Source organism: Galleria mellonella, unplaced genomic scaffold (genome assembly GCF_026898425.1).
Source record: "Galleria mellonella isolate WM207_F2 unplaced genomic scaffold, CSIRO_AGI_GalMel_v1 utg63, whole genome shotgun sequence".
In the NCBI taxonomy this organism is placed as follows: Eukaryota; Metazoa; Arthropoda; class Insecta; order Lepidoptera; family Pyralidae; genus Galleria; species Galleria mellonella.
In genome coordinates this window covers 2537899-2564008 of record NW_026442130.1, presented here as the reverse complement: position 1 = coordinate 2564008, position 26110 = coordinate 2537899, and the positions used below count along the sequence as shown (strand labels likewise).

The 26110-nt window shown below is 35.7% G+C and overlaps 3 protein-coding genes across 7 annotated transcripts in view; 2 read left to right on the top strand and 1 right to left on the bottom strand.

Moving 5' to 3' along the window:
- Positions 1 to 21401, top strand: part of LOC113521794 (peroxisomal leader peptide-processing protease) — a 42362-nt gene extending 20961 nt beyond the window's left edge. The window contains exons 4-11 of the mRNA XM_052900005.1: positions 9409 to 9512; positions 12526 to 12653; positions 13544 to 13710; positions 14472 to 14578; positions 15854 to 16022; positions 16112 to 16253; positions 18491 to 18654; positions 19630 to 21401. Of these exons, the coding sequence (XP_052755965.1) occupies positions 9409 to 9512; positions 12526 to 12653; positions 13544 to 13710; positions 14472 to 14578; positions 15854 to 16022; positions 16112 to 16253; positions 18491 to 18654; positions 19630 to 19715 (1067 nt within the window). The 3' untranslated portion in view covers positions 19716 to 21401. The remainder of the gene's footprint in view (positions 1 to 9408; positions 9513 to 12525; positions 12654 to 13543; positions 13711 to 14471; positions 14579 to 15853; positions 16023 to 16111; positions 16254 to 18490; positions 18655 to 19629) is intronic.
- Positions 757 to 26110, bottom strand: part of LOC113521647 (uncharacterized) — a 27055-nt gene continuing 1701 nt past the window's right edge. For 2 of the 5 annotated variants that reach the window (XM_052900008.1, XM_052900009.1), the window contains 4 exons: positions 5711 to 5814; positions 3827 to 3936; positions 1186 to 1392; positions 757 to 870 (listed from right to left, as the gene is read on the bottom strand). In XM_052900008.1, the coding sequence (XP_052755968.1) occupies positions 833 to 870; positions 1186 to 1392; positions 3827 to 3936; positions 5711 to 5811 (456 nt within the window). In that variant the 5' untranslated portion in view covers positions 5812 to 5814 and the 3' untranslated portion in view covers positions 757 to 832. Of the gene's footprint in view, positions 871 to 1185; positions 1393 to 3826; positions 3937 to 5710; positions 5815 to 8321; positions 8484 to 14431; positions 14557 to 17467; positions 17622 to 26110 lie in introns of those variants that run through there. The other 3 variants (XM_052900007.1, XM_052900006.1, XM_026907246.3) reach the window with 3 other exon arrangements.
- LOC113521793 (uncharacterized) overlaps positions 22631 to 26110 on the top strand; it is a 19029-nt gene continuing 15549 nt past the window's right edge. Inside the window, exons 1-4 of the mRNA XM_052900012.1 lie at positions 22631 to 22810; positions 23424 to 23527; positions 24315 to 24386; positions 25412 to 25561. Of these exons, the coding sequence (XP_052755972.1) occupies positions 22717 to 22810; positions 23424 to 23527; positions 24315 to 24386; positions 25412 to 25561 (420 nt within the window). The 5' untranslated portion in view covers positions 22631 to 22716. The remainder of the gene's footprint in view (positions 22811 to 23423; positions 23528 to 24314; positions 24387 to 25411; positions 25562 to 26110) is intronic.

Below are 26110 nucleotides of genomic sequence, written 5' to 3'. Positions count from 1 at the left end.
GTATATTGTTAGAAATGGAACTGGTAGTCCGCATTACTAATAATCCCATCCCCAAATTATTTGGGGATGATATAATGTTTTTTATCCAAATTGCGCAAGGTTTTGGTTTTTAAGGATCGGCCATCTGCCTGTTCCAATTTCATTATCCATTCCTTATACATTCCATTGTCATCTAAACAGTTGGGATAAGAGCAGAAAGTTGATGATGATGACTAGCTGACCCGACAAACTATTTTTTTAACGGAATAAAAACTGTCCTATCTGTCAAGTTCCAACAAACAATATACATTTACGAAATTTTATTAAAACCGGTTCAGAGAGGTCTCTCAAGATTAGCGTCAACATCATCGTCGTCAATAGCGTCGTTTATAATATCATCATCAACCGTTAACTGTCCACTGCTTACACCAAAGGCTTTTAAAGATTTATGAAAAAATAATTTATTATTTAATGGAATTTTTAACATTGTGGTCGATTCTGTGTTGCCATTTCTCTAAACCGATCTTTAAAATTAAAATTTTAATTTGATATAACAACGAAATATTTATTCTAAGAACCAATATGAACTTAATTTCTTGAAGTTTTAAGTCAAAATGATTTAACATTTAGTTTATAGACATCCATAAAACAGTAATTTGGCGAAATTATCAAATTAAAATATTAGTTCAGGAGATAAATTTAGGGAATTGGCAACACAGAATCGGTCCCATTATCTCTGGTAGTATTACAAGAGCTTGAGAAAATAAATACATATATATTAGGCAAAATATAGTCATTTTATTTTTTATTCAGTGATATTTATATAATAATTATGTATATAATTCATTTATTGTTATTTCTCGTCTTGCTGGCCGCATGTGTGACGCATATCTGTCATGACAAAACATAAAAAACCTTGTTATATTTTCAAACGACTTCAAAAAAAAAAAAGGTGGTCCTTAATTCTGTTCTTTTTTAAGATTGTTACCTCATAACTCCGTCAGTCCTAAACCGATTTGAAAAATTCTTATTTATCTGAAAGTACATATATACTTACAAATTGGGTCCATAGAGATTTTATGAAAATCGACTACAGTAGTTTGGTTTTAAAATTCAAATAAAAGATTTTTCCACAACTGACATTGTTTTTGCCTTGTGTTTATTATCACAATTGTATCTAGGGAATAGATAAAAATAAAAAATTACCATCTCTCGGATCCGCAACCAGCGAGTAATCCCACCTCCACGTCCTAACACTGTTCATATGGGATGGCGGATTGGGTATCAGATCGTAGCAGTTGTCAATTGAGTGTTTCTTTATCATGCCTATAACTCCAAGCGCCAGGCCGCCCAGCAGTACCGCGTGCTTGCTGCCTAGGTACGCAGCAGCGATAGGGCCGCAGGAAAAACCACCTAAAACATAGGTTTATTGAATCGAAGAGAAAAGAAGGGTGGAAGGAAAAAGAAGATTCTCAAGTCGGTTGTATTTTTTTTTTAATGTTTATTACCTCAAAATTCAGTTGGTTCTAAACCGATTTGAAAAATTATTTTTTTATCTGAAAGAATATATTTATAGATTATTTACAATAAAAATGTTATCAAAATCGATTTAGTGGTTTAGTTTTAAAATCAAAATAATTTGTTTTATCACAATTGAAGTAGGTCTTTTGTGGGACATAATGTTTTGTTTGTATGAGCTTTAATTGTATTATTATTATTATTGTCTCATATTAGACACAGATATTAGATTATAAATAAAATGGCAAGGTAACAACAAGCGGACAAGATATTTCTTCCAATCAAGTATTTAGGCTAAGATATTACTTACAGGAAACTTTTAAAGTCTTTAAGATATACTTCATTTTAATGAATGAAAATGAGATGGTATCCTCGTCTGCGCTAACGGTATACACTGGCGGTCAGGTCGACTTGACAGAGTGCATTTTTACCAATGGGACTTCTAATTCCCATTACTAACGATCATTCCGCCCCTCCGATGGGGCACCGTTGGAAGATGTTAGAAGAGAACGATGATGAGACAAATCAGTTGAAATCGCCCATCAAATAAACCATCTAGGAGGGACCGAGGGGGCAAAACTAACCCTCTCATTACATACAATCTCCCCCCCCCCCCCATCCTATGAGATGGCATTATCCCAAAACGAGTAGTAAATAATTCATTACGATTCACGTATTAATTCTGTTACTTTGGCGCCATCTTGTCTCTGATTTCTAGATCGATAAACTGTTTATCAATTAGAGTGTGTTTTAAAAATAAATAAATTACCTAAATAGTAAAAATTATCTAAATAGTGAACGTAATTTAGCGGATTATTTTATCTGTTGAATTACGAATACGTCCAAACGTATACGATCTATTATGAGCTATAAATTCGTTATCACGAACAATTTAAGGTTATCATGGGAGACTGGCGCCCTCTAGTCTCGAGAGTTATAAACTGTACGCCACTATTATATAAATTGTAAGCGTAATCTAATTTACATAATACTAGCCGGGACGGGCCCGGCTTTGCGCGGGTGGACATTTTTACAACATTTTAAAAAGTAATTATTGTGACATAACGATAATAGTTGGACATATAGTATCGCAAAGTTTTTTGTAGTTATTGATATTTTCTTCAATATTGTAGAACATACTTTTGTTCTATCACCAATAGTTTCCGTAGCGCACGCGACGAAAGATATTTTATAACATTTTTTACACCTTGAGTTACGTTACTAAAGTTTTAGTAAGGATCCCTAATCTTTTCTAGCAATAAATATAGCCTATGTTACTCACGGTGAATGTAGCTTTCTAATGGTAAAAGAATTTTTGAAATCGGCAAAGTAGTTTTTGAGTTTATTCATTACAAAGGTACACACATAAATACAAACCTTTCCTCTTTATAATATAAGTGTAGATAAAATTGTGTTTCACAAAAAAAACTACTTCATTTGTGGTATAACCAGTTTTTTTTTAAACCAAAGAACCAATTCTGATAAAATTGCTTTGGGACTATATTAGTCCCATGTATGTAGCAAGGAAAGGGATTGTTAGTAAGATAGTCTAACAGCACCATTGCTAGCAATATACTCATTAGTCCTCAGGAATGGCAACGCATGGGGGGTATCATGGGCGAAACAGTATACTCTGTTATGTCCATGGTACTGCTCATGTCTATAGGCGACGGTTACCACTTTCCATCAGGTGGACCGTCAGCTTGTTTGGCATTCTAAGTTTGATAAAAAAAAACTCTATCAGGTCCACCTCCACGCGCTTCCACCTGAAAACCGTTATTGTTAATTCTTGTGGAATTAGCCACCATGGGCCAACTGACCTTTCATTCTCACCTATCACCTCTCACTGGTGCCGACGTATACTAGTATAATATTATCTGTGCTATAGCGCAGATGGAGTTACCATTCCATTTTCACCCATTAAACAAAATCTGTATGTACCTATATCCTTTGACGGGTTATGATAAATACTCATAAATGGTCATAAATAATGTAGAATGGGCCACCCCTTCCTTTCCCGTGAGTGTCGTAAGAGGCGACTAAGGGAGGGCGAGGGTTGGGCAGCAGCTTCCCTCTTAAAACATCTCTAAAAGCCTAACTACGGTTGCCAAGCCGCCTGCCAAGCGTGGCAGCTACTGGCAAACTCCCCTTAAGGGGAAGGCTTATGTCCAGCAGTGTCAGTACCAGGATCAGATACAAAATTATAATTAAACGTGACTGACAGACATAGCTATCATGCAAGATTAGCGCCTTACTACAACATACTTTATTGGAGTTCTCTGGGACATTTTCATCGCCTAAATAATAGCGTTACAGTTATATTACTAACCAATGAAGTAGTTCCAAATATCGTCCACTTCGCGCGCCCTCTGCACGCCGTTGGCGACCACTGCGAAGGTCGCACCCATTAGTCCCAGCGGCACCGTGTGGTACATATACCTAAAAGTTTAATAAGGATTAATAAGGGTATTAATGGATAAATAAGCATCAGAGGGAGACTTTGTACAAAAATCGATTGCTTGGGTACCTCTGTCCCATTCGTGTTTGTACCGTGAAGCAGTTGTGTTTGCATGGCTGTGTTTCGGTTTGAAGGGTGGGATATGGCGTAAATTTACCCCTGGATACACCCTTCAAACCGAAATAATAATAATATCTGAGTCCTCAGGAATGGCAACGCATGGGGGGTATCATGGGCGAAACAGTATACTATGTTATGTCCATGGTACTGCTCATGTCTATAGGCGACGGTTACCACTTTCCATCAGGTGGGCCGTCAGCTTGTTTGCTATTCTAAGTTGTATAAAAAAAAATCTTTGGAGGAGGTCCTAACGCAATTTGGGGTTCTTGCATAGAGAGACAATATTATGTATCTACATATATACACATAAAAACTAATTAACTAACAATCAATTTAAACTACCTTATTAACATACCTAGTATAAATAATATGGGGGGAAAGGGATTGTTAGTAATAGAGACTGAGAATCCTATTGCTAGCAATATACCCAACCAGGTCGACCTCCTCGCAGTTCCCCCTGGAAACTACCATGGTTAATTCCTGATGAATTCATCATGATGGGCTAACTGGCCTGTTTTCATTCTCATCTATCACCCTTCACTGTTTCCATTATACAAGAGATGATTTTGAAATAACAATGTAATTGTAAATTATTAGGTTTTTTATAACAAAAATAATATTCTACTTTTTTTTTAAAAAAAAAATAACATTCTTCTAGTAGCGTAAAAAAATAATTTAATCATTGATTTAAAAATAGGGATAATGGAAACAAATTATGAAACGACAGAGAGCTCCTTAACAGGCATAGTGCATAATACAACCACTTTTTTTGTCTTAATTTTAATATATTTTAAGAAACAGATCTTAGGTATACATTGTACAGGAAAAATTAAAAACACACCATATTTAAAAATATGTTTTAATGCCAGTGCACATGGCGCCTGATTAAGGGTTAAGATGTTTTTGTAGCGACGTTCTTTATCCACTCAGAGTATATAGTATGGTTTCCAAAGAAGATATATCGTTTATATATGAGTGGGCTATAGTCACATATTAAGTGTTGCGGCGTTTCTTTCTCATTGTGACAAAATCTGCAAACACTTTTTGGGCATAAGTCTATTTTTATTTTACAACACAGGGGGCGGCTCACCTGGTGGTAAGTGACTACCGCCGCCCATGATCACCCACAACACTAACAGCATTGCAGGTGTGCTGCCGGCCTTTTAAAAAGGAATATACTCTATTTGGCCAAATGCCTCCGTAGTAGCCTGCAATTTACTGCCATATCCTGCCCTAAAAACTGCCCTCAAACTAAAACACAGTCATGAAAGCACTAGGGATGAATAATACATAGCAATATCTATATGTTGTAGTTATAATATCTATTTGTTGCTTCAATTACGAAAATGTTAAAAATCTGTTGTCCAAATAATAATATTGTATAACAAACTCTTAACATGCCGCTACTGTTCATCTCTCAACTATTTAGTTCCCTTAGTCGCCCTACGACACCCACGGGAAAGGAAGGGGTGGCTTCTATGCCGGGACCACACTGCCCAATGAATTGACATTGGTCGTCACAGAATACACTAATCGTTTCACCAGTTTCCGTACCCTTTTGGATGTACCAACATCATTGCACCAGCTTTCTTAATAATCCTTTAAACTGTAACAATAATAAACATTTAAATTCACCTTTTCAATATGGGTCCAAAGCCGACTGCGTGTGAATACATCATGACATCGTAGGTGGACATTATGAGACCCGTGATGATACCGTAGCGAGCTGTAACCATTGCCTAGAAAAATCATCAAATATATATATAGTTTTTTTTTTGATGGGTGAAAATAGTATGGTAACCCCGCCTGCGCTAACGGAATACGCTGGCGGAGCACCAGTGACGGGTGATAGATGAGAATGAAAACAGGCCAGTTAGCCCATCATGATGAATTCATCAGGAATTAACCATGATAGTTTCCAGGGAGAATCGCGAGGAGGTTGACTTGGTTGGATATATTGCTAGCAATGGGATTCTCAGTCTCCATTATTAACAATCTCTTTCCCCCCTATATATTTAGTATTAGATAGATAGATAATTTATTTACATTACTTACAGTACACAAATTATAATACAAACATACACCACCAGAGGGAGACTTTGTACAAAAGTCGATTGCTTGGGTACCTCTGTCCCATTCGTATTTCAACCGTGAAGCAGTTGTGTTTGCATGGCTGTGTTTCGGTTTGAAGGGTGGGATATGGCGTGAATTCACTGGGTACAGAGGAATAACATCTGAGTCCTCAGGAATGGCAACGCATGGGGGGTATCATGGGCGAAATAGTATACTCTGTTATGTCCATGGTACTGCTCATGTCTATAGGCGACGGTTACCACTTTCCATCAGGTCGGCTGTCAGCTTGTTTGCCATTCTAAGTTGTATACAAAAAAAAATACACAGGAAAAGAGATAAAAGAATGAAAATAAAAAAGCAACACAAAAAAAAAAAAACAAAAAGCAAAATATATAAACCAACAATTTCCTTTCTTACTTTTCCTTCATGCGTGTGCCATAGTAACACAAAATGGTCATAATTCAGTTTTTAATATAAACCTTGCGTGGTTTCTGAATGCTAATGTAACATAATTTCGACTAATCCCCCCCCCCCCTTCCCATCGATACAAGTTCATCACTGTAGAACGTAATACCATCATCATGATAACATGGGGTCTACCATAAAATGAAATTCCGAATTTTCGAGCTCAACTTCGTGTTTTTATTCGTAACGAAATCGACCCAGTAAATGGAGCTTAACATTTCGTTTGTCATAAATCCTACCATACAAGTTCAAAGGAACGATATTTCAGCATTTTAAATATTTTTAAACGGTACGTATTATGTAATCTTAGTATCAAATTTTTGTTTCGTTCGGATCCGAAATTTCGGAAAACATTTCATGGTAGGCCTTCTGATTACCAATTGATCTGAAAACTATCCAAAATTGGAGAATATTAAAAATCAAACTCCATGGCCCTTCTGTTGGAAAAATGTATTTATAAAATAAATGAATTTTAGAAATATAATAACTGTGAGTTATGTATAGTTACTTGTTTTTTCACTTAAATTGTTATTATTATTAATTCATTATTTGTATGTGACATTGTTTATATGTAAAAATTGCTGCTTGTTTGTAATTTTGCAGCTGTACAGTATAAAAAATCTATAGTATTCGACACAATGTAATATTATTATAGAATAAATTGAATTAAATTGAATTGAATTGATATCAGCCGTGTGTCTACTGCTGAACATAAACCTCCCCCTGGGGGGATTTTACCAGTAGTTGACACACTTATCATTGTTATCAACACACTTATCATAGGTTATTATTGTTTATCAAACCCTCGAGCTACGTAGCCAAAATTACTATAACTTGCTAATCTTTCCAACTATGACGAACAGTCGTAATTTTGCTGATTTTTAACAGGTCAATAACTATACCCAACCAGGTCGACCTCCTCGCGGTTCCCCCTGGAAACTATCATGGTTAATTCCTGATGAAATAATTCATGATGGGCTAACTGGCCTGTTTTCATTCTCATCTATCATCCTTCACTGGTACTCCGCCAGCGTATCCCGTTAGCGCAGGCGGGGTTACCATACCATTTTCATCCATCAAAAAAAAAAAAAAAACAGGTCAATAACTTAATTGACGTAATAATAAGATATTAATGATGTAATTAGTTTTGATTGTACTAGCATTTGTTTTTATGATAACGAAAGAAATAATTATAAATGGATTGACGATAAATTGAGAACTCACACCCTTGAATTGCGTCACTTGTCACTAGCGACACAATGGTCCAATACTGTTCTGATGGATGCATGTTGGTGCAACTTGCCAATGCAAACTATTGTAAACCGATCCTAATTGTAGCTAATTCCTAACTGTTGTTACATGAGTGCAGTATTAAATGAAGTCGTACGTTCGGTGACTCTCCCCAAAATTTTTTTTTTGACAAATTTTTCAAATTTCATTTTATAATGATTTAGCATTGAAAAATATATACAACCTCTAATTTTCACTGTTTTACGATCAACGCCTGTTTGTTAATCGCTATTTTTATAATCCATAATAAGGTTGCAAGATGGCGATCGAATATTATAATTGTAGTACGATAAATTTTCATGTATAGTTCTCGAAATAATGTATATGGTAAAACAACGTTTGCCGAGTTAGCTAGTATACTTATATAGGATAGGGAAGACAACTTTTTATCCTAAAAAATGTTTATAAAATATCAAACCTTTTTTGGAATATCACATCCATCAGGAGTATCGTAATATCTGTAATAGTTACGGGAGTCCTTACTGCATTGACAATCCATTATTTTAATCCTGATAATAAACTATATTGTTTAATTTTTGACATTCACAATTCATAATGAAAGATTCTATCTTCCATAAATAATTGACAAAATATTCAAATAAGGAATTAGGTAATTACAAGAAACAATCGTTGATAGTTTCAACAAAGGAGTATGATTATATTAATATTTTTTGTTCTCATTTGTGATGAAATGTGTAGGTATGTGCTTGAAAATTTATTAAGCAAATTTCTACCTTATTACTAATAATAGAAGGATTATAATTAACAATATTATATAGGTATATTTTAAAAAGACGTCACAATTGAAGTCTTTTTGGCACAATCTTTAATTATATTGTAATATTATTATATACTTCATTCTCGGCTAATTTGCCGGTTTTCTCAGACAACCCGTCCCAAAAACCTTTGGAAAAAAGAAAGCTGAGATCCCAACCCCTTTTATTATATTATTATTATTATTATGCAGCTGATATAGCCGTTAACTGTCCAGTGCTAATCTAATAATAATGCCCGCATTGTACGCCGGTTTCTCTCCCTGGGGCCTTAAACCCTGGCCGAATGTGCTTTTGCCGGGGGCAAGTTTGCCATCTCGTCTCCTTAAGAGGGGAGATGTGAATTTTCTAAAAAATTAAATAATAATAAACTCTTTATTGCGCACAGTAGAGATGTATACAAGGAGTGTTTATACAGAATGTGCATATACAAAAGGCGGCCTTATCGCTAAAAACAATCTCTTACATAATTATAAGGATAAGTACAGAGAGAAAGGTAGATGGCGCAAGTCAGACACAGTAAATATTATATTGTATTACTGTGATACTGAAAAAAAAAATTAAAAACCTAATAATGTTTTCAACGAATACAATAAAGCCGCCCATTGTTGCATATTTATCTTGCTTTTATGTGATTATGTTTTTGTAAATATTTTGTTGTGTAATTATTATTAATGATTATAATCTGTATCATAATTGATTTATTCAAAATATGTGTTTATCTTGTTTCAGGTTTAAAAACGTTAAGACCGTTATCAGAACTGCTAGACTTGGTGAAGCCGGCGCCCGAGCGAGGAGCTTCTGTTGAAGTCCATTCTACGCCATTTGGTTGTGAAGTTAGTTTAGTATTTAAATTATCTATCCTATTTAAGAGCTGCGCTCTTGTCGGTGGAGCTCTTGCCACTCACTATGATTTTCAGCGAGTCTCTTCACCATTTAAATATACAGTGAGTGTAAAAAGTATTCGTACACCTAGGGTTATAATAAAAAAAATACGAATTTGATAGACTTTCCTCTATTTATTTAATTTAAATCAATACTGTTAAATAGTTTAACATTCCCGCACTTTGTTTATGATAATTATTGTTTTTTTAAAAAAAAATTATACAACATAAAAATATTTTTATGTTAACTATGCAAATAATGACAAACAAAAAGTATTCGTACATTCATGCTTTTTTAAATGAAATTCTGTATAAATCATTTATTCAATCGAATTTTTCATATGCCTACAATGCCAAGGTCATTTTTAATACGTAGGTATAGATATTAGACGTTTTAGTTGCACTCGTGACAAGTATAGACGTGTTTAGTTACAAAAATGGGTCGTAAAGCAAAAGAAACGAGTGAAGAGGAGAGAAAAATAATTATTAATTTGCATAATCAATGCAAATCATTATGTGAAATTGCAAAATTTGTCAATAGACCACGTTCAACCGTACAGACTGTAATTGATCGGTTTTCTATTACTAAAACACTAAAAAACAAACCCAGAGGTGGGGCGTCCATCAAAAATCACGCCTCGATTGGATCGGAAAATTTTAAATTGTGTAAAAAAAAATCCAAAAATTAGTGCCGCTCGAGTGTTACAAGAAATTAATAATATCAATGATTGCCATATTTCTGTCAGTACCGTTCGGAACGTATTACGTAGTAACGATTATCATGGAAGAACTCCGCGTAAAAAGTATTGGGTAAATGATATTAATAGAAAAAAAGATTAGAATTCGCAAAAAAATATATTAATGAAAAAATCATTTTTGGCAAACTGTTATTTACTCAGATGAATCGAAATATAATATTTTCAAATCGGATGGGCATCATATGGTATGGAGAAAACCTAATATGGAATATAAGAAAGAAAATTTATGTCCAACGGTAAAACACGGTGGTGGGTCAGTATTTGTATGGGGTTGCATGAGTGTTTTTGGGGTGGGAAAACTTGCATTTATTGATGGAATTAGGGATCACAAAACGTATATTAATATTTTAAAAGAGAATCGTCTCTCTAGTGCAGCTCAAATGGGTTTTAACAATAATTGGATATTTTTACAAGATAATGACCCTAAACATAAAGCATGGAGTACTAAAGCATGGATCCTGTTTAACGCTTTAAAATACCTAGAGATTCCTCCTCAATCACCTGATATTAATATTATAGAGCATGTGTGGGATTATCTCGATAATAAAATTCGAAATCGACCAATTTCGAGTAAAGAAACACTAAAAATTGCGCTTCGCGAAGAATGGGCATTAATACCGTCTTCTTATATTTTCAAACTAGTTGATTCGATGCCGCAGAGACTCCAAGCTATCATCAATGCTAACGGTGGTCCAACAAAGTATTAATATTTTTTTAATATTCATTTACTTACAAATTTTATAAGTGTACGAATACTTTTTGTTTGTCATTATTTGCTTAGTTAACGTAAAAATATTTTTATGTTGTATAATTTTTTTTATTAAAAAACAAAAATTATCATAAACAAAGTGCGGGAATGTTAAAATATTTAATAGTATTGATTTAAATTAGATAAATAAAAGAAAGTCTATCAAATTCGTATTTTTTTTATTACAACCTTAGGTGTACGAATACTTTCTACACTCACTGTATATATTTGGATATATGTGTTTATTTATGTATGTGTATATGACTATGCTGTCACAGATATTATTTTTTTACAGATCTATTCTTTTTAACGCGCCACCTACCTATTTATGCTTTAATTCCTTCTACCCAAAGGTTGTCTGGAAGAGATTGCTTAACAATAAGACCGCCTTTTGTACTACACTATACGTATCGAAAATTGTTCAACAAATCCTGTTATGTTGGTGGAATAAAGTGTTAAATAAATAAAATAAATAAATGTCCCTATGTTTGCTTAGCGTGTTAGTATTATGATAATTACTGTACAAATAAAAGATCAGAATGAGGATTTGTTAGTTGACCGACTGTTTTACAATCGCTGAAGGTTATGTAGCAGCTATTTTTATGATTTTTTGTCTGTTAAAATGAGGAAAGAACTTTATTCTTTGTCTTTGTTTTCAGATATCAGATAATGTAATTTATTATTTAAATAATTGAAATGTAACTTAAATCTACTTAGATATATAAATGAGACAGGCGTGACAGATATGTACATACGGGGGGAAAGGGATTGTTACTAATGGAGACTGAGAATCCCATTGGTAGCAATATATCCAACCAGGTCGACCTCCTCGCGGTTCTCCCTGGAAACTATCATGGTTAATTCCTGATGAGTTCATCATGATAGGCTAACTGGCCTGTTTTCATTCTCATCTATCACCCTTCACTGGTGCTCCGCCAGCGTATCCCGTTAGCGCAGGCGGGGTTACCATACCATTTTCACCCTTCAAAAAAGAAAAAAAGATATGTACATACATATGTATATATACATCATCTACATCCATAAATCTTATTAAAACATGAAAATATATAAGTTATATTTACTAATACTATAGTACAGATCTAACTCCTTTATTCATGTAAACGTCAAACTTCTCGTAAACGTATTCTATCCATTGAACTGTTTAGTCTCTTTCCTTAACACTAAATTCCTTATTTGAAAGAAAGTAACAAAACAGTATAATAGGTTATGTACATTTGTAGACGGATTTATTTTTTATACTATATATAAAATATAAATCCTTAAGGATAAGTGTGGGGGTTTTTCAAAAGACTACAGTATGGGGTTTTTCAAAAAAAAAATATAAAGAGGTTTATTCAGGGTCGGCAATGCACGCGTAATATCCCTGGTATTGCAGGCGTTCCACCTGATGGTAAGCGGTTACGGTGATGATGATATGATGGTGTTTATCAAATTATAGGTGTTCCTCAACGGAGTGACGAGGGGATCCGTCTGCGGTGTGGTTGGCAAGAAACCATCGCTTCTGCTCACTGATGCCGCCACAGCGTTAGGCTCGGAAGGCGGGCCCGTTTTTAGTGAAGGACCAACGTGAGCATAACAGTTGATCGTTTTATTGTTACAGTAGCTCGACAGGGGGAAGGAATTGTTAGGTATGGGGAGGTTAGCTCCTAATGCTATCAATATATCCTATCGGGTCGACCTCCACGCGGTTCCACCTGGAAACTATCGTGACTAATTTATCGTTGAATTAGTCACGATGGCCTAATGCCTTTTCATCCTCACCTATCATCCCTCACTGGTGCCCCGCCAGTGTATACCGATAACGCAGGCGGGGTTACTATTTCGTTATCATCCATTAAAAAAAAATACCTCGATATATAGATACAATAACAATGTACGGCAAGTACATTATTTAACAGTACATTTATTTGTTATCTTTCTTTATTGTATGTATATACTTGGATCTGTATTTTACGATACTATATTTCAATTGAATCATCTAATCGTCATTGTTGGGGGGAAAGGGATTATTAGTAATGGAGTCTGAGAATTCCATTGCTAGCAATATACCCAACCAGGTCGACCTCCTCGCGGTTCCCCCTGGAAACTATCATGGTTAATTCCTGATCAATTCATCATGATGGGCTAACTGGCCTGTTTTCATTCTCATCTATCACCCTTCACTGGTGCTCCGCCAGCGTATCCTGTTAGCATAGTCGGGGTTACCATACCATTTTCACCCATTAAAAAAAACGGTATACGCTGGTAGAACACCAGTGAGGGATGATTGGTGAAATTAAATAGCAGGTTTGTTAGCCCATAGCGAAATTCAGCACGATGGTTTCCAGGGGGGACCACGTGAAGGTCAATCTGACAGGATGTATTGCTAGCAATGAGACTGGTAGTCCGCATTACTAACAATCCCTTCCCCCTTCCATTTCTAATTGAACGTACCTAAAATGGGTCATGTCTTTTAGGAAGGAGCTGATAGGTGCAGTGGTATGCAGCGTCGCCTGGTGGCGGGGGGAGTGGGTGGGGCTAACACTGGTGGCGCCGCTAGGATCCGTGCTCTCCGCTAAACTGAGAGTGGCGCCCCCTAGCATTCCCAGATCGCAACCTACGCATCCTCATACTCGAATATTAGGTAATGTGTATTTACTTATTTATTTAAAAAATATACGAAATTCTTGTCATTATATATATATATATATATATATATATATATATATATATATATATACACGTATTTAAGCTTTTTAAACCGACTTCATAAAAGAAGTTCTCAAATTGGTTGTATTTTTTTATATTTGTTACCTTGTAACTCTTTTATTTATAAACCGATTTGGAAAGGATAATCTTTCAGATAAGAAAAATCCAAATGGAAAAATTATATACTTTTATAAATTTTATCAAAATTTAGTTTAATAGTACATTTTAAATTAAAATAATTAATTTTGCCAATATGTCGGTTTTTTTCTGACGGCCCACCTGATGGAAAGTGGTAACCGTCGCCTATAGATGTGAGCAGCTCCACAATTCCAGGGCACGTCTCTTAACATATCTAAAAGTATTAGGATTCTTGGTGTCGACATCTTTAGTGATGTACAATTCCGTGGCCACCTCGAAGATAAGGTTAAGCTGGCATCCAAAAAACTCGGTGTGCTTAAAGCGAAGCATTACTTCACGCCGGATCAACGATTAATGCTCTACAAATCGCAAATCCGGCCCCACATGGAAAATTGCGGTCACTTATGGGCTCAAGCAACGACGAGCTATGAGAATAGAGGTTGACCTGATAGGGTATATTGTCAACAATGAAGCTTGAACATCTCCGTTACTAACAATCCCTTTCCCCTAAATATTACTTTTAGATTAATGACACAGTATGGTTGTATCCTGGGGCAGGTCACGTGGATGCAACGGTGGCGCTTGTTCGCTGCGGCGCGGCGTGGGGCGCCGGCCTGTACCTGGGCGGCGGACTGTTCCTCACCTGCGCACACGTCGTCAACAATGTAAGCACTCACATGCTCAATACTGTTCCACACTACATTTGTTTGATTAGAGTTATTTTGTTTAATTTCATTGTTTACGAGGGATGAAAAGTGAGACAGAGATATTAATAGATGAGTAAAAGCGGGAAACAATGTAAACGGTGCACTGCTCTCGATTATGTCAAGTAAAAATGTATCGAGCAAAGCTCGCCTTGCCATAATGCAAGGAGTACTGACACCAACACTCATGTATGGAAGCGAATCGTGGGTATGACAGAAGAAGCATGAAAGTAAGATAAATGCTGTAGAGATGAGAGCTTTGAGAAGTGTGTGTGGTATTTTAAAAGATAGAGTAAGAAATAGTGTGATTATAGAGAAGTGTGAACTGAAAGTCGATGTAGTGACAAAAATCGAAAAAGGAATGTTGCGTTGGTTTGCCCATGGAGAGGATGAATGAAAGAGAATTACGAAAGAGATTTATCGAGCAAGAATGAATGGAGATATCGGTAGGGGTCGCCATGGACGGACGTATGTTGACCAAATAGGCGACGTGCTGAAGAAGGGCCAAAAAGTACCCGTAACCGGCGAGCGTGTATGAAAAGATTAATGAATGTGGAAGAAGCGAAAGAGGTTTGTTTAAATCGAAGCATTTGGCGATCGATTGTTTCTGCCTACTCTAATAGGAGACAAGCGTGACAAATATATATATGTTAATTCCGAATGAGATGAGAACAAGGTTTAAGATAAGAGGAATCACACACTACCCCAACATGCGGAGTGCATGTGATGTCGTGTGCAGCGTCTAACACTTTCTCCCACCTTCTAAGGTGGGAGAAAGTGTTAGAGGAAAACAAGCACACGGACTGAGGTCTAGTCTACTAGACCTCAGTCCGTGTGCTTGTTTTCCTCGTTTTCAAAGCATTTTTGTTAAGTTGGATTCGCATTTTTTTGCTTTGTTGTACATTTACAAAAAGCAAAAAATGCGAAATTTATCACATTTATAACCATGGATCTGAAGAAGAATACAATGTCTGTTGAATTAAAGCGTGAAATCATAGAGCATGGTGTGCGAGTTATAAATAAATGTTACTTCTAGTAAATACAATTTTTTTTTTTAAAAGACTTGGAAAAAAACAACTGAGGTGCTTTTTTGGGAGCTGGAACGGATTCGATTAATTTCAATGGGAATAATTGCTTTGAGATACGCGCAATTTCACATACGAGCAAGGTTATGGAACGAATTAAACTCTTATGTCGAGGTACCACTGTATATGTTAAATTCACGTCTATCTTCAGTATGCATCTACAAAAGTGTCCCTGTATTGCGCTGGAATACGGGGAGCGGCGATTGTCCGCTACAAGTCGGCGGCCGATCGTGCCTACGACCTCGCTCTCTTGTACTCCAACCCTGAGTACTGGCCGCATCTCCAGCCAGCCAGCATCGCGACACAATCTGCTGTTAAAGGTACCAGGAAGGACAGTTTTTTTTTTTTTGTTAAATGAAAATGGATTGGTAACCCCGGTAAGCACTATAATCCTTTATTTCCATGCCAGGGGAGCCAGTACTAGCTGCGGGCTATCCTTACTTCAACGAGCAGAACTTGGAAGATTTGCGGCCGACGGTGACCACTGGCCACGTGAACAACGTCTCCCCTTCCATGCTGCAGACCTCGTGCTGTGTCCAGTCAGGCTTCAGGTTTGACATATTATTCAATAAAGAGACTTGGTGCATAAATCGTCTGAATGGATGCCTTTGGCTCATGTGTTTCTACCCTAAAGCAGTTTTTTTTTTGTAAATGTGTGAAAATGGAGTCGTAACTGGATATGGTATATTGCTAGCAATTAGGTTGTTGGCCCCTATTTCTAACGATCCCTTAGATTCGCTCCGGCGCTTCACGGTAACATAGATTGAAAAAGAAATTACTATTTGTTATTAGGTTTAAATAACAAAATTTTATTGTCTTAGACAAGACACTGAGTCTTTCAATATTTTTCATGACGCGACCCCCTTAGTACCCTCCATGGTTTGGAATGTGTATGAATCTTATTATGGTACTATTATGAAATCCATACAGTCGTATTTATATTCACAGTTAGGTATTGATAAAATAAAATAAATAATGTATAATTAAAGTATCTAAAACAGACATGTAATCGATGTCTGTTATATGTAGATATTTCATTATGTATTAATTGATTGATTGATGTATTTATGGAACTGGTGATTTCTCACTGCTTCGCGACCTTCCGCGACCCCCTTGTAGAGGCTCGGGGACCCCCCAAGGGTTCGCGACCCACACTTTAAAAAGCACTCTCTTTGTTTATATTATTATAAATTTCATAGCATTATCTAACTGTGTTCTTAATAATATATAGTCTGTGTTGCTCGCGTTCAATAGTTTTTAGTTTATCCATCAAAAACAAAGGTAGTTAAAGTCGATTGCTTGGGTACCTCTGTCCCATTCGTGTTTCTACCGTGAAGCAGTTGTGTTTGCATGGCTGTGTTTCGGTTTGAAGGGTGGAATATGGCGTGAATTTACAGGGTACAGAGGAATAACACCTGAGTCCTCAGGAATGGCGACGCATGGGGAGTATCATGGGCGAAACAGTATACTCTGTTATGTCCATGGTACTGCTCATGTCTATAGGCGACGGTTACCACTTTCCATCAGTTGGGCCGTCAGCTTGTTTGCCATTCTAAGTTGTATAAAAAAAAAATACAAAAACTCAAAACCTTTCCCTTTATGATATTAGTGTAATTTACATATATATGAATGTAAATGTGGAGTTTGTTTGATACCTCTTCGAGTCTTTACAAATTTACCAATTGTCATAAAATTTGAACTGATCGCAGTATCAGGTATGGAGAAAGGCATAAGCTAAAAAAGGTGAGTACAAAATGTTACTCACCAAACAACTTATCGCGCTCATGCGGTCGAAGACACGGGTATAAACTAGCAAATAAAAAAAAGGTTTAATAATATTATTGTTGGAAAAGATTAAGATATATAAAAGGAATTAAATTAAATACGTCATATCTAATTTTAAACCGTCTTTATGTACTGATAACGTACATAAAGACGGTAGAAACTAGTTTACTACTAGGTACGGTAGAAATTAGTTTTATTAAGGTTGTTATTACATTAAATAGATACCTATTTATTCTTTGTGTATACATGGCTTATGTGCTTATACAATGTATGCAGATCGTATAACTGCCTATTTTTATTTTTAAAATAGCATACAATTTACATGAAAAGGTTTTGCTGGAAGAAATCTCTTTTTAGAGATAAGCTCGCCTTCGTACATTACATTTCAAATGAATTGCGGTTAACATTATATTTTGTGTACAATAAAGAATAAAGATAAAGATAAATATACCCAATGTCACGATAGTAGGGGGGGGGGGGTTTGTTAATAATGCAGACTACCAGTCCCATTGCTAGCAATATGCCCAACCAGGTCGACCTCCTCGCGGTTCTCCCTGGAAATTATTATGGTTAATTCCTGATGAATTCATCGTGATGGACTAACTGGCCTGTTTTCATTCTCATCTATCACTCTTCACTGGTGCTCCGCCAGCGTATCCCGTTAGCGCATGCGGGGTTACCATACCATTTTCACCCATCAAAAAAAAAAAATCTGAGTCATCAGGAATGGTAACGCATGAAGGGTATCATGGGCGAAACCTTTGAAAGTTTAACGATTTCCCTCGTTAAATCTTAAATTTTATAAATAGATAGGTAAATAATTTATTTGTACTAATTCAGCACACAAATAAAGATAAATACAAATAAACAGTCACAAAAATAAAGGAAAAAAATACATAAAAAGTGACAGATTATTTCTTTTTTCTCTTTTTTTTTTACTGATAAAGCCTTCCCCTAAATGGATGCTAACAATTTCATTCCATCTTTTATATCTGACCAATAGCGGAGGCCCGATATTCCGGCTGACCAGTGACTCCAAAATAGAAGTGTTGGCGATAGTGGTCAGCAATGCGAAGACGCACACCGGCGCCTGCTACCCATACATCAACATGGCGGTACCAGTCAGGGCATTCATGCACTTCATACAAGACTTTATCCAGAACAAAGGTAAGAATGGCCGTGTGGTCCTGGCATAGAATAGGCCAGCCCTTCCTTTCCCGTAGGTATCGTTAGAGGCGACTCAGGTAGGGAGGGATGAGCAGCAGCGTTTCTCTTAAATTTTTTTTTTTACAAAACAGGGGGCAAACGAGCATGCGACTCACCTGATGGTAAGTAACTACCGCCGCCCATGATCACCCACAACATCAACAGCATTGCAGGTGTGCTGCCGGCCTTTTAAAAGGGAATATGCTCTTTTCTTGAAGATTATGTTGTCGTATCGGTTCGGGAAATACTGCTGCTGGAAGTTGATTCCAAAGAGTAGTTGTGCGTGGAAGAAAGTTCCTTGAAAAACGCACGGTGGAGGACCGCCACTCGTCCAGTTGGTTGGGATGAAGATTTTAGTTTATGGCGGGTTGTACGATGGTGAAAACCAGCAGCAGGTATCAATCCGAACAATTCCACACACTTCCCTAAAGCCTAACTGCATTTGCCCGTCTGCCCCACGCTCGATGTTGCGAGTGAGTAAAGGAAGTTGGTAAAAAGGAATGAAAGATTTATGGGGGAAATGAAAAGAGGACACCACAGTTACAGAGGATATACTGGTCAGAAACTAAAGCGATTCACGAGACCAGGATCGTTTACTCATACTTATTTCTTTATTCTAAAACCGGGGGGAGAAAGGGATTGTTAGTAATGGAAACTAAGAATGACTAAGAATCATGATTAATTCCAGATGAATTCATCATGATGGGCTAACTGGCCTGTTTTCATTCTCATCGATCATCCTTCACTGGTGCCCCGCCAGCGTATCCCGTTATCGCAGGCGGGGTTACCATACTATACCATACCATTTTCATACAATAAAAAATCTCTAAAACCGGATAGATCATTAGAGGAGAACGCCTCTGGCTAAAAAGTCTAATTCTGGTTGGATTTAATCATATTAAATATCGAATAAAAATATATATTTCGTATTCTCAGATGTCAGCAAGCTGTCGTCAATAGAAAACAACAGAGACATGATCCAGTCGCAGTGGAGATTACTGCCTTATAGATCCAAAATATAGTCTCGCACGCTCCACGAGCATGTTGAAATGTTGGGATAGAATCCTACATGGCATATTGCTTTTTATAAATAAGGTGCCGGGTTCGATTCTCGGACAAATCAATTTAGGAAGCGAACATTACTAAATTGATTACGTAGTGTCTCTAGATATTTGTCCTTATATTGTTTCCCAACTCGAGGTAAAAGAAACTGATGTGATTTTTTGGCATTTATTAGATATTATAGAAGAAAAATCTATTGTAGACTGTTACAATAGGACTTAATGAAAATGTAAACAGACACTTAATTACAAATACATAATAGATGTATTGTATCTTATATTTATATCTATTTTTGTTTATAGTATATTAATATTGGTACGGTACTAGTATAATAGTGATAATTTCAACAACACGTTGTGATCTTTTTATTAAATTCTATTGAAATTTGGACAAGGAATGTAGCGTTTTAACACACCACCTCGCCTATCTATAGTTCTTGTTCGAGTCCTACATTTGTACTTAATCATGTAGGTATTTTATTAATAAAAATGTATATTATTTCTCTTCATAAAATGTGCCATAATATCTACTCTATAAATAAATGATAATAAATGTAAATACTATTTGGATGTATGTGTTTATTTATGTATGTGTATATAACTATGCTGTCACAGATCTTTAGAACAATACTTTCACAAAGATTTTTCTGTTTCCTCGGCAGCCATCTTTATAATAATATAAACCGTATTTTGAACATATATTCATATTCACACTTCAATTGTAAAACTGCGCTTAAAACATGGTTATTGAGTCTGACGTACGATGACACGGAGAAATTACTGAAGGTTACGTATTAAATTACAACTTATGAAAATATTATTAAAATAATGTATATTGTGTAAGTGTATGTAGGATATATCGGTTGTATAACCTTAACTATATATGTGTATGTATGTGTGTGTGTATATATGTATGTATATGTGTATGTATGTATATGTGTATGTATGTATATGTGTATGTATGTATATGTGTATGTATGTATATATGTATATATATATATATATATATATATATATATGTATATGTATGTGTGTGTGTATGTGTGTATGTATGTGTATATGTATTAATGTTGTTATTATATTCATAACCAGAGCAAATTGTAATATAGTGCCAACACCATGGGGTGAGGACCTGGTGATCTGTAACACAGGTTTATCCTACTTCAGACACCAGTTCTTCACAATACATTAAATTATGTAACCTCCAAAAATAAATGTATTAGAATATAATAGATGTACAGATATTATTTTTTTACAGATCTATTCTTTTTAACACGCCACCTACCTATTTATGCTTTAATTCCTTCTACCCAAAGGTCGTCTAGAAGAGATTTCTTAACAATAAGACCGCCTTTTGTACTACACTATACGTATTGAAAATTGTTCAACAAATCCTGTTATGTTGGTGCAATAAAGTGTTGAATAAATAAATAAAATAAATATATTATACATTTTAATATATAATAAATTAAGAATTATTATCGTTCACTTCAGAATAAATTCTCTGTTTTAGAGGTACTATACATAATAATACATAATGTATGTAATCTATGGTTTTAGTTTTGATCAATTTGTCAGTTGAAGAAAGATATTGTAAATATATTTTTATACCTAATTTATTATAAATACATCTGTTTATTTTTTAAATTCTTTCGTTTCATTTAATATTACAATAAATCCGTGAATAAGTTTCTTAAGTGATCTCTAAAATGAATCGAATCCTGTCAATTAACATTAAAATAATTAATAAATAAATAAATAACAATAATTAATTACCTTTAACTCGATTGTATGCTCATACAGCTCAAGTGTCAAGGTGATGTTTGTAACTCAAATAAGACGTCAATTTTAAATAACTTTAGGGTCTGTGACTGAAAATTGACGTCAATCTTTACCAATTATAAATGTGAAAATGAGTTTGCTTGTTTGTTACACCTTGACGTCTAAACGGCTTAACCATTCGTTATGAAATTTAATACACACAAACAATTTGGACAAGCAACTTTTTTATTTGGATCAATGAATTTATCCCGTTCATGCAGACGAAGTCGCGGACAAAAAATTGTTTAGGTATATTATAAAAGTAAAGACGTTTGGATATATGTTATTTAATCAAATTTGGTAAGCATATTAACTTGTGTTTCGGTTTGAAGGGTGGGATATGGCAGTGAATTTACAGGGTACAGAGGAATAACATCCGAGTCCTCAGGAATGACAACACATGTCCATGGTACTGCTCATATCTATAGGCGACGATTACCACTTCCCATCAGGTGGGCCGTCAGTTTGTTTGCCATTCTAAGTTGCATAAAAGAAATGAAAATATATAAATTATAAATAAATGTAAAAATGAGTTTGTTTATTACCTTATAGCACCTGAACGATTTAACCAACCACTATGAAACCTAGTAGACACACTATGACATAAGATGGGATGGAGAAAAATATAGGCTACTTTTTATCCCGGTCAATAAACATACCCGGGGGGAAAGGGATCGTTGGCAATGGAATTTGACAGCCCCATTGCCAGAAATATGCTCTATTAGGTCGACCTCCACGTGGTTCCCCCTGGAAACCATCGTAAACAATTCTTGTTGAATTCGTCACGATGGGCTAACCGACCTGCTTCATCCTCACCTCACCTTCACTGGTGCCCCGCCGGTTTATACCGGTAGCGCGGGCGGGGTTACCATTCCATTATCACGCATTAAAAAAAAATAAACATATCCTGGTCATGTCGATGAAATCACGAATACTCGTAAAAGCAAGTAAAGAATAATTCACCTTTCACCTGTCAGTTGTACAAATAAGACTAGTATCTACTTGTTACCTGATTGGACAAAACTTTTTTTTTTATCAGCAGACAGAAAAGTATTTTATTTATCAAGAAATCACACGTCATTATTTGTCTATTTTTAATAGGTAGACACTTATTTACGTAGACAAAAATAAAGAGAAAAATATGGCACGTAAGGGACAAGTTTCAATACAAGATACAGTAGAAAGTAATGAGGAATTCGAAGTGTATCTCCAAGTGCACTTTAATCAATTGATCTGTAAGTAAACTGTTTTTGTACAATAGGATAACAAGATTCTATTTGTTTTTTATGAATGACAATGATATGGTAACCGCGCCTACGCTATCGATATACGCTGGCGGGGCACCAGTGAGGGATGATAGGTGACGATGAAAACAGGTCAGTTAGCCCATTGTGACGAATTCAACAAGACTTAATACCGCGTGGAAGGGGGGAAAGGGATTGTTAGTAATGGAGACTGAGAATCCCATTGCTAGCAATATACCCAACCAGGTCGACCTCCTCGCGGTTCCCCCTGGAAATTAATTCCTGATGAATTCATCATGATGGGCTAACTGGCCTGTTTTCATTCTCATCGATCACCTTTCACTGGTGCTCCGCCAGCGTATCCCATTAACGCAGGCGGGGTTACCATTCCATTTTCATCCACCAAAAAAAAACATTTATATATATATAGAGGTAGATAATATAGAGGTATATAATATAGAGGTATATATATATATATATATATATATATATATATATATATATATATATTATCTACTTTTACAACAATTATTTTGAAATACCACCTGCCTTTAGGCGGGCCGTCAACTACTATTATACAGTTTATCATTTTTGGAATCTATAGGTATGGAGATATACTCCGAATTTTGTGGCTACTGCCTCGCTACTGGCAATGCGGTCAGGAAAGGAAAACTTGAGATAGGACTAGAACGTATAGCAATGGTGAAGGTAAGTCGGAAATTATTTCTATCTAACGCCCCATCCCGGATTCGCCCAGTGTTTTTTGGAAAATAAAATATCAGCCCATATCACTCACTAATAATGCAGCTCTCTACAGGTGAAAAATTATTAAAATTGATTGAATATTTTTAAACAAAAAATAAATTTTTTCCTCTTTAAAATATTAGTTTAGACTAGCTGTATTTTGCGGCTTTGTCCGCTTAAAGAACAGTTAACTTCTCAATACAAACTTATTGAATAATCGTAAACGCAGTCGTAACGTGATTCTTTGACAATCCTTGTACAATTCACTTTGAGTATAAATAATAGAACAATGAATTTATATTAAATTTGCTTGTCCATTAGTCTGTAGTACAGATTACACGATACAATATTTACTAGCTTATCAGGTCGATTAGTTAAGTAGTTAAGACGCTAAGACGTAACAAACAAACAAACTTACTTTCACACTTAGCATATTTGTAGGAACGACTTGCACTATAGTTGCACCCTGACTTCAGAACGCCAAAATTATGAATTCAAATCTACTCGACGCCAAAAACTTTTTGTAAACTCAAATTGTTGACTCACTCTCCGGCGATCAGAAACACCAGTAACAAACCAATGCACTCCGAGTAGCAGTGGTAGGCTCGCTCTCTGCCCAAATGAAGTCTAATATCCTCAGCAAAATTTGTGCATGTCACAACCGAATCAATCGACGAACGCCTCTGACTACTCCATTCGGGATTATAGTCTTGAGCATGTTTATTTTATTTAAAAAGTGAATTTTTTCTAGGCTCTAGCGGACAACATAGATGCTTTATCTCGATTCAAGTACAAGAGCGAACCAGTATTCTTATTTATAGTGGTTAGATTTTATTTTAATTTCATCTTATGTCTTTGGAAGGTATTCATATATCCATAAATAAATAAGATATAAAATAATAAGTACATATAGTAAATATGGAGAGCAACAGATGTTTAAAACAGGCATTATCATATTATGGTCTTAAGACTGTGTTACATTAAAGAGTCCTTTGGAGTAAGAATACAATATATTTTTTATAACACTGAGGTGGCAAACAAGCATATGGCCCGCCTAATTATAAGCAGTTACCATAGCCTATGAACGCCTGCAATACCAGGGGCATTACGCGCCCGTTGCCGACCCTGAAGAAACCTCTTTATCCCTTTTTTTAAGAATTTAATGTAGTCTCTTGGAAAAACTTCGATAGAGAGCTCATTCCATAACCATTAGTTTGTGGAAGGAAACATTTCTGATACCCCACTGTATGCAACCATCTAGGCTCTAAGTAAGGTATTATAGTTAATATTATTATTTTAGAGAAAGTTGCTAAAAGCTAAACCTGGGCCTACCTTCCAATGATTATCATTTCAATAAATTATGATAATTAATTATATATATTTGATCAAATAAAGCTTTTTAAAGGGGTGAAAATGAAATGGTAACCCCACCTGCACTATCAGTACACATTGACAAGGGACCAATAGGTGAGGAAAAAATCAGGTCAGTAAGCCCATCTTGACGAATTCACTGGGAAATAACTACGATGTATTTATGAAGAGACCGCGTGGAAGTCAATCTGACAGGATTATTGCCAGATTTAAACTAACTAACTATTACTAACAGTCCCTTCGAACTACTCAAATAAAATTTGCAAATGTTATATTATAAAATAATTAAAGATTCTTTATTCTTTATTCTTTATTGTACACAAAACATACTGGTAATTACAATGCATTATAAACATAAGATTGTGTCCGAAAACCCAGTTATTATCCCAGTGTATACTGATAGCGCAAGCGGACCACTGTTTCGATTTCACCCATTAAAAAAATTAAAGAGAATTTTAACGGCAAGTTATTTAACAGAAAGGCAAGTTGACGAGGGCTATGTTCGGCGCGAATGGCATAGAACTATGTCGTATAATAGAAGAGGAGCTAGGATTGATGCAGAGGGAGACCGAAACAGGAATTGAACGAGCCAAGTTCGATATACACCATATGTTGCCCGAAGAAGCTGTACGTAGTATTATAATCTGAATGGTTGTACATTATAGCTTAGCCAGCAAACAATTTCATCAATCATTGGTACCCCATAAGGGTATACCGATTGAGTAAGTCAGTCAATCCAAACTCTTGGACTGAAAAGATATGGTATAAACATCAATGGCGGATACATCACTCACCTTTAATTTGACGATGGCATAGTAATTATAGCGGAATTCATGGAGGATCGGTATACTATTTAGTAAGCGAGGCTACCAATCCATTAATAATACATAAAAAAAAACGACTTCAATTGTGGCAAAATGAGATGTTTTAAATTAAAAAATAAATTACAGAACCGATTTTGATAAAAAATTACGTGGAACTAATCTGTAAGTATATGCTTTCAGATTTATCTATCATATTTAAGAGCTGCGCTCTTGTCGGTGGAGCTCTTGCCACTCACGATTTTCAGCGAGTCTCTTCTTGATACGACCCGACACCAACTCCTTCCTTGATCTGCCTGATGTAATTATGTCTCGGTCTCCCTCCTCCCTCTACCTCTTTCCTTCTATCTTACCT